Raw genomic sequence first — 12,092 nt, forward strand, 5'->3', positions numbered from 1 at the left:
TTACTGTCATAAAGTTCGTTTCGCTCATGTTTTCAGATCGCAACACTAAGTTCAACGCCTCTGTACTCAACGAGGTGGACTCCAATAATGATCCGATCAGTCGGTGGTGCAAGAGTGGAACCCGAAATACAGATGCATTTTGTATTCTTTGCAACTGCACCATTTCTTGCGCACAGCATGGAACGGCAGCAGTGAAGCGTCATGCTGGGATGAAGAAACATATTGATGCAGCTGCTAGACACAGAGACAAGGGCGGGAATCTTCTTCCACCCAAATTGGTGCAAGGCACACTGGACTTCTCCAACGGGTCTGCTAATACATCACTTGAGCACCAAGTCAGCAAGGCAGAAACTACTTTTGCTTTGTCTGTTGTGGCCAAGGGAATTCCTTTTTCATGGGGAGACACGGCAACTTCGATTTATCACTGCATGTTCCCCGACAGTGACATTGCCAAAAAGTTTAGTTGCGGCAGAATAAAGTTGAAAGTTGGCCCGCATTGTATCAGATGGACTGGGTCCCTACTTTAAAGGACAAGTGGTGACTGAGCTGTGCCAGCCAAATGTCTATTTTTCCATAATGATTGATGAGACGCCAAAGCCAGAGCTAAGGGTGCAGCAACTAGATGTGCTGGTACGCTATTTTTCCAGCAGCCAACAGGAAGTTGTTGTTGAACATGTCCAGTCATTTGATCTTGGGCGTGCAACCGCTGAAATAATTGTTGGCTGCATAGAAGAAGCAATAGCAGATCTTCCGAAGCAAGGACTTGTTTGCTTTTTTAGTGATGGCCCTAATGTTATGAAGAGCGTAAGAAACAAGCTTCAAAAGCATGTGGCACCAAGTTTGATTGATATTGGCAACTGCAATCTTCATAAGGTTCATAATGCATTTGGCAGAGGCCTGGATGCATTTGGCTTAGATGTAGAAGAAGTAGTGAGAAATATTTACTACTACTTCGAAGGTGCTGTCCGCGCTGAAGCACTCGGAGAATGCCAGGATACCTTGGGAATCTCTTGTCATGTATTTCTGCGCCACGTTTCTAATCGCTGGCTGACGCTACAAGACTCACTTTGCCGAGTTGAGGAACAGTTTGAAGCGCTTCGCACCTATTTTTTTAAGGGCAATTCATCTCGTCAACGACCTGACACCCAAAGCCTACACAACAAGCTTGTGTCGGCATTTTCTGAGAAACAACTTTTGGCCAAAGTGTTGTTCCTTAAGAACTGTGCGCAGCTTTTCAGTGGATTTCAGCTGTTCTTCCAAAAGCAAGAGCCGCTCTTGCACATACTTCACGTTGAACTTATTGTTCTAGTCCAATGAGTCCTCAGTCGGTTTCTTCGTCATGAAGCCTTTGCAGACAAGAGCGCTGAACAACTGAAAAGGCTAGATGTGATGGGTGCATCCCTTTGGAAATCAAGGGCGGAAGTTGGTACAGATACTGAAAAATCAATGCTTGAGTGGGACTCTAGTGAGAAGAAGCGGTTTTATCTTGGAGCACGTGCTTTTTACTTGGCCTGTGCCAAGGATCTTCTTCAGAAGCTTCCACTCGACAATAGAGTTCTTCAATCTGCTAGCCTCCTCAATTGGCAGTCAACAAATGTTGAATCGAAAGTGCGAGCACTGAAGTACCTTGTGTCTCAGCTTCCACAGGTAATCAAACATGAAGAAGTTTTCTCAGCCATCGATGAGTGGCATATGTTAAAGTGTGACTCAAACAGTGACCTCCTGGCACTTGGAGGTGAAAGAATTGATGTTCGTTGGGGCAAAATATTTGAACTGAAGTCTCCTGGAGGTCAACCAAAGTATCCATTATTGTCGAGGCTTGTCAAGTGTCTGCTGTGCCTGCCACATGGCAACGCAGACTGCGAACGAGGATTTAGCGAAAATAAGCGCTTTTATGAGAACCGCTACTCATTATGCATTGCAAGCATTAACGGGTTGCGCCAGACAAAGACATACCTCCGCAGGTATGATGGAGATGCCACTAAAGTTCCCTTGTCTACAGAGCTTCTGCAAAGTGTAAGGAGATCTAGAGCCCGATACACAGAGAGAACTGCAAGTGCACAGCAGTCAGAAAGCAGGAAAAGGCTTGGAGACCAAGACACTGGTGCTGATGTCGACGAAAAGCGACTTCGTAAGAACTTGGAAGAAAAGGTCACCTCAAGTAGGGCATTGCTGAAACGAGCGGAAGACATAATTTCTTCTGGTCTGCGTTCTAAGAGCCTGGAACAAGTTGAAGCTGGGCAAACTTTATTAGCTGAAGGCAACTCCGCTTCGAGCCAAACCCTCTCACAGCTGGAAGAACTAAGCAAGAAGGTGAGCAAGAGGACGTACCGTATTCACACGATTGTAAGACGACTCGAATGTAAGACGACCCCCCATAAATCGCATCGCAAAAAAAAAAAAGAACGCGCGCATTTTACACAAGGGAAATTTATTCACGTGGTTGCGGAGGATTATTCATCGTCACTGGAGTCATCCTCGCTGGTGCTGCTGCCGTCCCACAGCACGTCGTCGTCAAGTGCGAGTCCACATTTCACGAACGACCGCACCACGGCATCGCGTGGGACGGCCGCCCATGCGGAGAGGACCCACCCGCACACAGTAGCCAGGGAGGCTCTCCTCACACGCCCGCTTGGCGTAAGTTCGCGGCTTCCTGACGAGCGCCGAGTGCCGAGTGTTCGAGCGCCGAGTGTTCTTCGAGCCTACGGCACTCATGTCAGACAGAAGTGACTCGAGAGAGCCGGTCGTGGACACAAGCGACAGGAGCACGCGGCGACGCGCCCGCTTAGAAAATTGTATCACAAAGAGGAGCTCTTCCGTCAACTACCAATACCCCCCCTACGGCGGCTCTTCCATCGATTACCGGTGCTCCCTCAAGAGCCGTGCGCTCGTCATAAAGGCACTCATAATGCGCGCAGTAGATGCTAAAAAAAGGAAAGCTTTTGTATAAGCACGCGGAAAACTATGCGCTTTGGGTTGAGCGGGAAGCTATTCGAGATGACAATACATGGTTCGATTTCGATTCTAAGGTACATGGTTTGATTTCGATTCTAAGACGACCCCCCAACATTGGATTGTCAAATTTGAAAAAAAGGGTCGTCTTACAATCGTGTAAATACGGTAAATGCTGCAACATGCACATCTTTCTTCTGTAAATAAATGAAAGTTCAAAACTCTCCTTACAGTTCGGTTTCCGGGAATTTTCGTCGTAGCTTTTAGTGTACTTTAATAAACTAATGCTACACCTGCACTACCTTCATTTTCAGTAGTGCATTAAATCTGATGGACTGGTCCATTTCTTGGTGGCTTTTAAAATTGGCATGCACGTGACACTCTAATTAATAATTGAGAATTGAGACAAATACGGTTTTATAGAACTGTGGTTGCTATCACAGCTTTAGTTTCAGCAATAATGAGAGATGTATTTTTGTAAAATAAGTTGCTGCTACAATTGCTGCTCCAAAATCGAGTGCCGATACAAAGGTGTTCCAAAAGAGCATTTTCTCTGCTCCAAAAATTGCTCCAAAAGTTGAAGTGGCTGGATCACCACTGTGCTTGTAAAATGCATGTCCGCATCAAGTAGAAAGAACAGGCTGATCACCCCACCCAACCATGATCCAGAGTGAAGCTTGTACGAAAAACTAGCGGTTGTATAAAAACTTGCAGTTGTATAAAAACTTGCAGTCAGCTTATGCACAGCCGAGTAAGCAACATGCTGCACCCAACTAGTCGGGGATGATTGGTTTCACGTGCCAGTACGCGCTTCAGTGGAACGACGCGGGTTCATTGCAAACTTAGTTTATTAACTCATGCGCACACAGCGGGCTCAGGAGTGAGGCCGCTGTCTGTGTAGTTAGACTTTTTTGCTTAACACGCAAAAAGGCGTAACTTAGCTGATATTTTAGAGTCGTCGCACCCAAGCCATTCCTATGACACGTTGAAGGCAGTTATCATTTCCCGCAAGTCTGAGCCCGAGCACAGCAGACTCTAGCAGCTCATTATGGCTACAGAGCTCGGTGACTGTTGCCCATCACAGCTCCTGCGACGCATGCGTCAGCTCCTTGGCGACCCCTCCGCCCCCCAAGAGGACAAGCTGCTACATGAGTTGTTCCTCCAGCGCCACGGTGTAGGAAAGAGAGGTGACTCAACGCGGCGGGCGAGCGCGGCAAAACTTGGTTCGGCGCGGATGTGTGCGCACGTAGGTGGCGCTGCGCGAACAAGGGCCATGTACTGCGGGTCTTCAGTTGCCACGGGCATGAAACGCGCCTCGCACTGTTCCGTATACAGCGCGTGCTTGGATTTCGGTGGCATGAATTCAGGGTCGCTTCAAACGAAAATACCGTTTCGAAAGAACCGAGGTTTTTTGGGACGTCTTGAGTTAGTATGTGAATTTTAAGGCCCAAGCGCATGCTCGCTATTTGGGACGCGACAGCGACTGTAGCTTCAACAATTATTCGCGAAGACGCAACCACCTCTGCGAGTAATTTAAACAGAAAGAGGGGCAATTAAATGTTGCGGTGCACCAGTGCTATCCACCACGGTCACGGTGACTTCGGCATACGAAGTAAACTTGAATTTCTCTGAACTGGGGCACACACATGAATCAGATATCTACTTCAGTTTTGCATTGTTACTTTTTTAAACATGTTGTTACAGTTATTTATGCATAATAAGCTTGTACGCACATCTACATGTTTATTGCACTGTTTTACAGAAAAATGAGCCCAACAAGAAGCGTTGAGAAAATCGCACACATTCAAGCACCAAGCCAAATACTCTGTTTAGGACGCTTGTGCAGTCACTAGTTTTGACAGTTTTCTGAGCTTGTGTGTCTTGTTTTTCTTTTCTTTTCTCTGCCTACAATACTGCCTCATCTGAAGGGCCAGATAATAATGCAAGATTTTAGCAAATACTTCATCTCTGTGGGTGATGCAAGGAAATGAGAGCCAGTTGTTATCTAATATATGATCGATGGTGAGCTCGTAAGCATTCCTTTGCGTGCAATTTCTTTGAAACTTTACTCCTGCTGCGCGAAGTAACACAAATATGTTAGTTGTGGGATGAATGAGCTTTCAAAGGGTCTTACAGTTTACGAGGGCTGCTTCAGGCATCTGCGAGTGAGCAACAGGTCTCCCAAGGCCAAGTTTGCACGTTTCGAACGTTGTGCTGTTCACCAACTACCGGCACACAAACCCTGTAACATAGTAAACTATGTTACAGGGTTTGTACGTAGTAACTGTTCATCAAACTAACATAGTAACAGTTCATCAAAAGTTTACAGCGCTGCGAGGGGTGCCGAGGTACAATCATGCAAGAGCATGTCCGAAGCAGTAGCACCACTTTCGGGGGGATCCGCAAAAAAACATTGAGAAAGCGAGCCACCAAGTTCCTGTCTTTGGTTTCGGTGCTTCTTGAAAGTCTCGTTGACGTCAAGTCTCTCGGCTGGCCTCTTGCGTTGTTTTTTCTCTTTCAAGAGATAGCTTGGGCAGTTCGGAAAAAACTGGGCACTGCATCTTTGGAGAGAGACGCTTTCCGGGGTGCTCGACACAAAACATTGCCGTTGTAGACCGCTTAGGTTTTGCTCACCAAATGAGGCTCGACGTGCCGTTCGCAGAGGTGGTCTGTTGACTGTAGGATTCGATCCTAGCGTGGAATGGCATTCCTCCACACCAGAAGACGTTCTTCATCTCTCGGTGCAGAAAACAGCGAAAGTTTCTCGGTGCAGGACTTGTACCCTATGTTGCAGCGTGGGGCGAAACACTTCTCCCCATCGCTTTTACATGGTCACATGCACGTCGTAAAAGCTCACAGGGTTAACCAAAACTTTCAAAGATTGCGGATAGTCCACAAAAAAGTGACGTTCGATATGAAAGACGGCCTAGTGTCCGAGCGAACTGAAGTGGCCGCTATCAGTTCGCGACTCGCATGGCCCCGGTACTCCTAGCGCCCTCTAGTAGCGAGAAGGCGAACCCGAACAAGTTCTCCACGGAGATGCTCTGCTGCGCTTCCGAGGCGATCAGTCACCTCCCCTTCCTACACCGTGTCCAGCGCTTACTGCAGAGCATGGACCTGGTCCTCGTAGCTGCAGGAGATGTCCCAGTAGACACACTCGCTGAAATGGCTGACCGAGTGGCGGAGTACTCGCGGGCACATAGCCTCAACGCCGTTACCACACCGGCACCGGCCATTGCTGCAGACCCGGCACTCGCGAGCATCGAGAATCGTTTGGACGCCCTTGTCAGGTGTTTCGATAACTTTGTACCTACGCATTGTCGACCGTCATTCAGGTTCCAAATACACAGTTGCTCCTCGATGCCCCCACGTTCTCCGGAACTTCGGCCAACCAATGCCCGGGGACGAATCATTCTCAACTGTGTGCTGGTACCACCGTCGATTCGGTGCCTCTGCTCGCAAGTGCACTCGCCCGTGCTCCTGGTTGAGAAATGCGACGACCGGCCACTAACGCAAGCAAGCGGTACTGGTCGAAAATCATGCCGCCTTTTCTATGTTTCTGATAAGATCACTGGCGCTTGCTTCCTTGTCAACACAGAAGTCCAGGTTAGCGTCATCCCAGCCACATGTGCAGATCGCTGTCGCAACGAACAGACCTGCCCACTCCAAGCGATCAACAATTCCGCCATTCGCACATATGGCCAACGTTCTATTACACTTGACCTTGGACTACGCCGTACGTTCCGCTGGATTTTCATCTTCGCTGACATCTCAAAGGCTGTTCTTGGAGCTGACTTCGTCAGTTTTTTTCAACCGGTGCCGATTGTCATCGCCATCGTTGAAGAGCTCGAATGTGCCTAGTCGACCAAGCGGAGCCGTCGCAAAAGCGAGCGAGCCTGCCAGTACTTCTCAGAGTATGTGAATGCAGCGCCGCCGCTCTGTGAGCTAAGAGGCGCAAGGCAGGTGTGGTGGCGCTAGCGTCGGATTAAGCTGTATTTTCCACGCTGATGTGGCTGAGTGATAGCACTGACACTACTGGCACACCGACTTGCCGTTTTTTCTCTGGGCATTGCTTGTGTTCTTGTGTCGCGAGCGCTGTTAGCGTGGCTAGCGCTGTGTCGCGTTGCTGTCTGCCATGGCACTCAGCGAAGAGCGAAAAAAATATCTTCAGGTGTTCTTGAAGCAGTATACGACAGAGTTCGGTTGTGTTATCGCCTCGCGGAAAGGTGAGCACTATGCGTTCTGCACCATCTGTAAGTGCGACATCAGTATATCTCACGGCGGCAGGACTGACGTGGTTGCGCACGTTTTGTCGAAGAAGCACACCAACAACGTTCAGTGCCAGGAGAAACAGCATCTAATGCAACAATTCTTCGGTAAGCAAGACGGCGACCATGATGTGATACGTGCGGAATGTTTGTTTACCGCTTTTCTGCTTGAGCACAGCATTCCGTTGAGTGTCTCGAATCACGTGGGACCCTTGCTGCGGAAGATGTTTCCAAAATGCGATGTTGCGAAGCGCTACGGCTGTGCTAGAACTAAGACTACTATGATTGTCGGCGAAATGGCAGGCCATCCACAAGAGCGTGTGGTGAGTGCCTTGAAAAGACGAGTTTTTGCGGTTGCCACTGACGGCTCGAACGACAGCCAGGCACACCTGTACACCCCATCGTGGCCACCTTCTTTGCGGAAAAATCGAGCCTTATCGAGAGCAAACTGCTTACTTTAACCACCCTGGAAGGCCCTTCAACGGGGCACAACATCGCCAAGTTAATTATGGACAGTTTTGCATCGTCGAATGTGCCATTGTCTAATTGCATAGCTTTTTGCTGTGACAATGCCAATGTGATGATGGGCAATAAGAATGGCGTAGCGGCAGCGCTAACTGAGGCCCTTGAAAGCATTGTGAAAGTTGGATGCCCATGCCATTTAATAAACATTGCGGCTGAAAAGGCAGCTTCTTGTCTCCCAGCGAAGGTGGACGAAGTCCTTGTGGACATTTTTTATTATTTAGAAAGAAGTGCTAAAAGAAAACGTTCGCTTAAAGAGTTTCACGAACTGCACAATAAAGAGTTTCGCAAGATTCTAAAGCATGTTCAAACCAGGTGGCTTTCGCTGGGAAAATGCCTGGAAAGGCTCCTATATCAGTGGGCACCGCTCTTGAGTTTTTTCCTTCAAGAATTCAAAAGAGATGGCACTACAGGGTCCCGATTTCTGACCTACTACGACATTCCCAAAATGCCAGCACAAACTGAAGACACTGAGCAGCACCAGTTCAGACAGAAGAGAAAGAAGTCTGTTGAAGCAACACCTGTGCCTGTGAAAAAAGTTAAGGCTACTGATGTGTGCAAGACTGGATCAACTTGCACAACACGTGAGGAACGACTGTTCGTGTTCTTGAGCTCGGAGCTTAGCAAAGCTTGCTGTCTGTTTTTAAATAACATCATTCCTGCTTTTAAGACAGTCAACTGCCGCCTGCAAGCACAGGCGGCCCTAATACACAACCTACAGCCTATATCTCTAAACCTTCTTGAGGACATCCTTTCAAGGTTTGTGAGGCCAGCACTGCTAAAGCAGTACAGTGACATCTGTTCGATAGACTACCAGAGCAGAAATGTGCAAAAGGATGACCAAGACTTGGTAATTGGACACCAAGCTAAGTGTGTTGTTGAAAAGCTCAAGCCAAGTGACAAAAAGGAATTTTTTGAGGCTGTTAGAAGGTACATACATGGTTGCTACATGCGACTACATGCGCCTCAAATTTCCTTTTAGAAATGAGACTTTGATCAATGCACGTGTTGCTGATATTGGAGCTATGGATAACATGTCATTTGAGAATGTCCTTTTCTTTGTTGAGCGGTTTCCAGCGTTGTTGCCACAAAACGAGCAAGAGACCAGAGATCAAGCTATTAATGCACTGGAAATGGAATTTGTGAAGATGCAGTCTTTCAAAATTCCTACAAATATACTGGAAGAGGAACAGGCTGATGTGCAGTGAGAAAAATCTCACTGCTGAAAGGCGAAGATGGACTTATGAAATTCAGTCTCATTGCTCAAGTGATGCTGGGAATCCTTTCAGTACCGCACAGCAATGCTGAATGCGAGCGGCAGTTCAGCATTGTGAGGAAGACTCGAACAGAGTTCCGCGCTTCCATGTCAGACAAGACACTTGGGCAACTACTTCAGGCCAAATGTCATAGCCGCGAGTCGTGTTATTCACAAGTATATTCTGAGGAGTTTTCGAAGAGGGCCAAATCTTCCACAATGAAAATTGGGCAGTAATGTAACTGCGAGTGACACAGCTTGGACTGTTCTTTGAGTGACAGCTTGGACTAGCATGCCGCTAAAGTTGGACTCCACGTGCAGTTTCTCCGTGCAAAAAAAAAACATTCTTTTGGCAAAGTGTTGGAGTGGCAGCGGTGAACATTGTTATGCCCGACAGTGCTCGAAGGACTTCTCGAAAAAGGTGGCTTCAGCCACGTCTAAGATTTGGTGGTGGTGACCACAGCGGGGTAGGTTATTATCGATTTACAAAAACTATACCATTATTGTGCCATGATAACTCCATAAAAATTCAATCTTGAGAAAAAGCGTGTGAAAAATTCCATCCCCCGTGACACCCCCCCCCCCCCCCCCTGATTGCACCTCTATAATGCCTGCGCTGCCAACCTGGCAGGTATGTATTTGCCTACCTTGATGACCTCCTTGTAGTAAGCTCATCCGGCCCTGAGCATGAGCCCACCTGCGCACCCTGTTCCACCGCCTGGATGATTACGGCCTTGTAATTAATCCCAATAAGTGCCTCTTCGGCGTCGCTACAATGGAGTTTCTAGGCCACCTTGTCACTCCAAAGGGTATCCACCCACTCGACAGCAAAGTGAAACCTATTCAAGACTTTCCACTCCCGACTTCACTAAAGAGACTCCGAGAATTTCTGGGCCTACTAAACTTCCATCGCCGCTTTCTTCCAAAGTGTGCCACATTTCTAAAGCCCTTGACTGACCTATTAGCTAAACAGAAAGACCCGGCTGCACCACTAGAGTGTACCGAGGACGCTGCATCTGCCTTCGACACTACTAAGAAGGCTCTGGCAGATGCCACCATGCTCATACATCACGTCCCTGATGCCCCAATTCGTCTCATCACCGAAGCATCAAGCGTGGCAGTTGGCGCCATTCTCGAGCAGCATGTATCCGGTTGGCAGCCCCTTGGTTTTTTCTCGCAAAAACTGAAGCCACCGGAAGCAAAATACAGTATATTTGCCTGAGAACTCCTCGCGATATACCTTGTCATCAAACAAATTCGTCATTTATTGGAGGGCCGGGACTTTTACATCGTTACAGACCACAAGCCCCTGACATTTGCCTTCCATTGCAATCACAGCAATTATACTGCAAGGAAGGTCCATCAGCTATGCTTTATTTCCGAGTTCACTGTGGATCTCAGACACGTACATGCGCAGGAAAATGCTGACGCTGATGCGCTATCCCGCAGCGATTCCTTGTCGACCCAGCCACCACTAGACATGGAAGAGCTAGCAGCTGCCCAAAGCAACGATCTTGAGCTGCATCGTCTTCGTTCTTCATCCACGTCTCTATCTTTCACTGAGTGCCTGCTTCTATTTTCTACCTCAATAATAACATGTGAAATGTCTACTGGTGTCCCTTGGCCCTTCATGCCTTCAGCTTTTCGTCGTGCAATTTTTGATCAATTGCACAACATGAGTCATCCTGGTATTCGTGCGACCCAAAAGCTAGTCACATCTCGTTTTCTTTGGCCAAGCATCAATGCTGATGTCCGACGCTGGGCGCAAACCTGCCTTAAGTGCCAGAGGGTTAAAGTTCACCGTCACACAGTCACGGCAACGTCCCCCTTTCGGCCTCCAGATGCAAGGTTTTCCCACATTCATCTCGACATCGTCGGCCCTCTTCCGCCATCGCAAGGAGCCTGTTACCTGCTGACGTGTGGATCGCTTCACCAGGTGGCCAGAAGCGTTTCCAATTCCTGACATTACAGCACCAACAGTTGTTAAGGCTCTCACAAACGGCTAGGTGTCGCGCTTTAGATGCCCTTCTGTCGTCATCACTGATCACGGTCGTCAATTTCAATCGGCCCTTTTCACCGCACTTGCCAATATTCTGGGCACTCGACACATCCACACAACTGCCTACCATACTTCCGCCAATGGCATGGTCGAACGGCTTCATTGACAACTGAAAGCTGCCCTCACTGGTCACCAGCCAAGGGAACGTTGGCTCGACCGCCTCCCCTTCGTACTTCTGGGCATCTGATTAGCATTGAAAGTGGATCTCGGCTGCTCATCAGCCGGACTAGTCTATGGCGTTTCCCTGCGTCTTCCAGGAGAATTCGTCGAGCCATCATCGCCAACTTCCACTCACGATGCCTCCACGTACATTCGAGAGCTGCGCACCATGTTTCGGGACCTTGCTCCTGTGATTCCTGCCGACCGACACCCCCAGTCTGTCTTTGCAGCCAGGATCTGCATGACTGCAGTCAAGTCTTCGTTCGGTGTGACCAAATACAGCCATCACTGACACCAGCCTATGATGGCCCATTCCGCGTACTTCATCATACACCTAAAACGTTCACGCTGGACATCAATGGTCGTGAAGACTTTGTGGCTGCTGATCGACTGAAACCTGCGTATATCACTGCTCTTGCGGCCGCGTGGTTTCAATCTTCAGTCTGGATGTCTACATCCAAGCATGTCCACTGGGCGACTCCTCTGGTGACTCCTACAGCTCTCGCTCTACGGGGGAGAGCCCTGTAGTGCCTCAGAATGCGGCACTCTACAAGGAAGAAGTTGGCATTGGGGGTGCGGCGAGTGCAGCGCGATAGTTAAAAAATCAGTTCGAAAACTGAACGTTGTCAGCGCTGACACATCTGTCCTCTCCACGTTGGAACCAGCGTTTTCAGTCAGCAGTAGGCTTTTGTGTAAAGTGAATTTTAAGTTCGAAGTGAATAGTGATATTGCTCAGACTGACTCTAATAGTATGCAAATTAGTTCTGCGAAGACCGGCAAGGTGGCAGAAAGGTTAAGAAAGGAAAAATATTGGCCACAAGGATTTCTGGGAAAGAAAAGCCTCTTAGTAGTTGAAAAGTTCGTCTTGGCTTGGGGA

At 48.3% G+C, this 12,092-nt stretch overlaps 2 protein-coding genes across 8 annotated transcripts in view; both read left to right on the top strand.

Annotated features, from left to right (window-relative positions):
- The window catches only part of LOC119163012 (uncharacterized), a 434,320-nt gene that overhangs the window by 364,898 nt on the left and 57,330 nt on the right, over positions 1-12,092 (top strand). The gene's annotated exons all lie outside the window — the stretch shown is intronic.
- LOC142784062 (uncharacterized) lies at positions 1,252-2,857 on the top strand. Its single transcript, XM_075882728.1, has one exon. The coding sequence runs from the start codon at positions 1,390-1,392 to the stop codon at positions 2,728-2,730; it is 1,341 nt and encodes a 446-aa protein (XP_075738843.1). The 5' UTR covers positions 1,252-1,389; the 3' UTR covers positions 2,731-2,857.

This window comes from Rhipicephalus microplus, unplaced genomic scaffold, assembly GCF_043290135.1.
Source record: "Rhipicephalus microplus isolate Deutch F79 unplaced genomic scaffold, USDA_Rmic scaffold_13, whole genome shotgun sequence".
NCBI classification, from domain to species: domain Eukaryota; kingdom Metazoa; phylum Arthropoda; class Arachnida; order Ixodida; family Ixodidae; genus Rhipicephalus; species Rhipicephalus microplus.

Coding starts and splice junctions, on each gene's coding strand:
- LOC142784062 (XM_075882728.1), top strand. CDS start 1,390: ATGGGTGCATCCCTTTGGAAATCAAGGGCGGAAGTTGGTACAGATACT.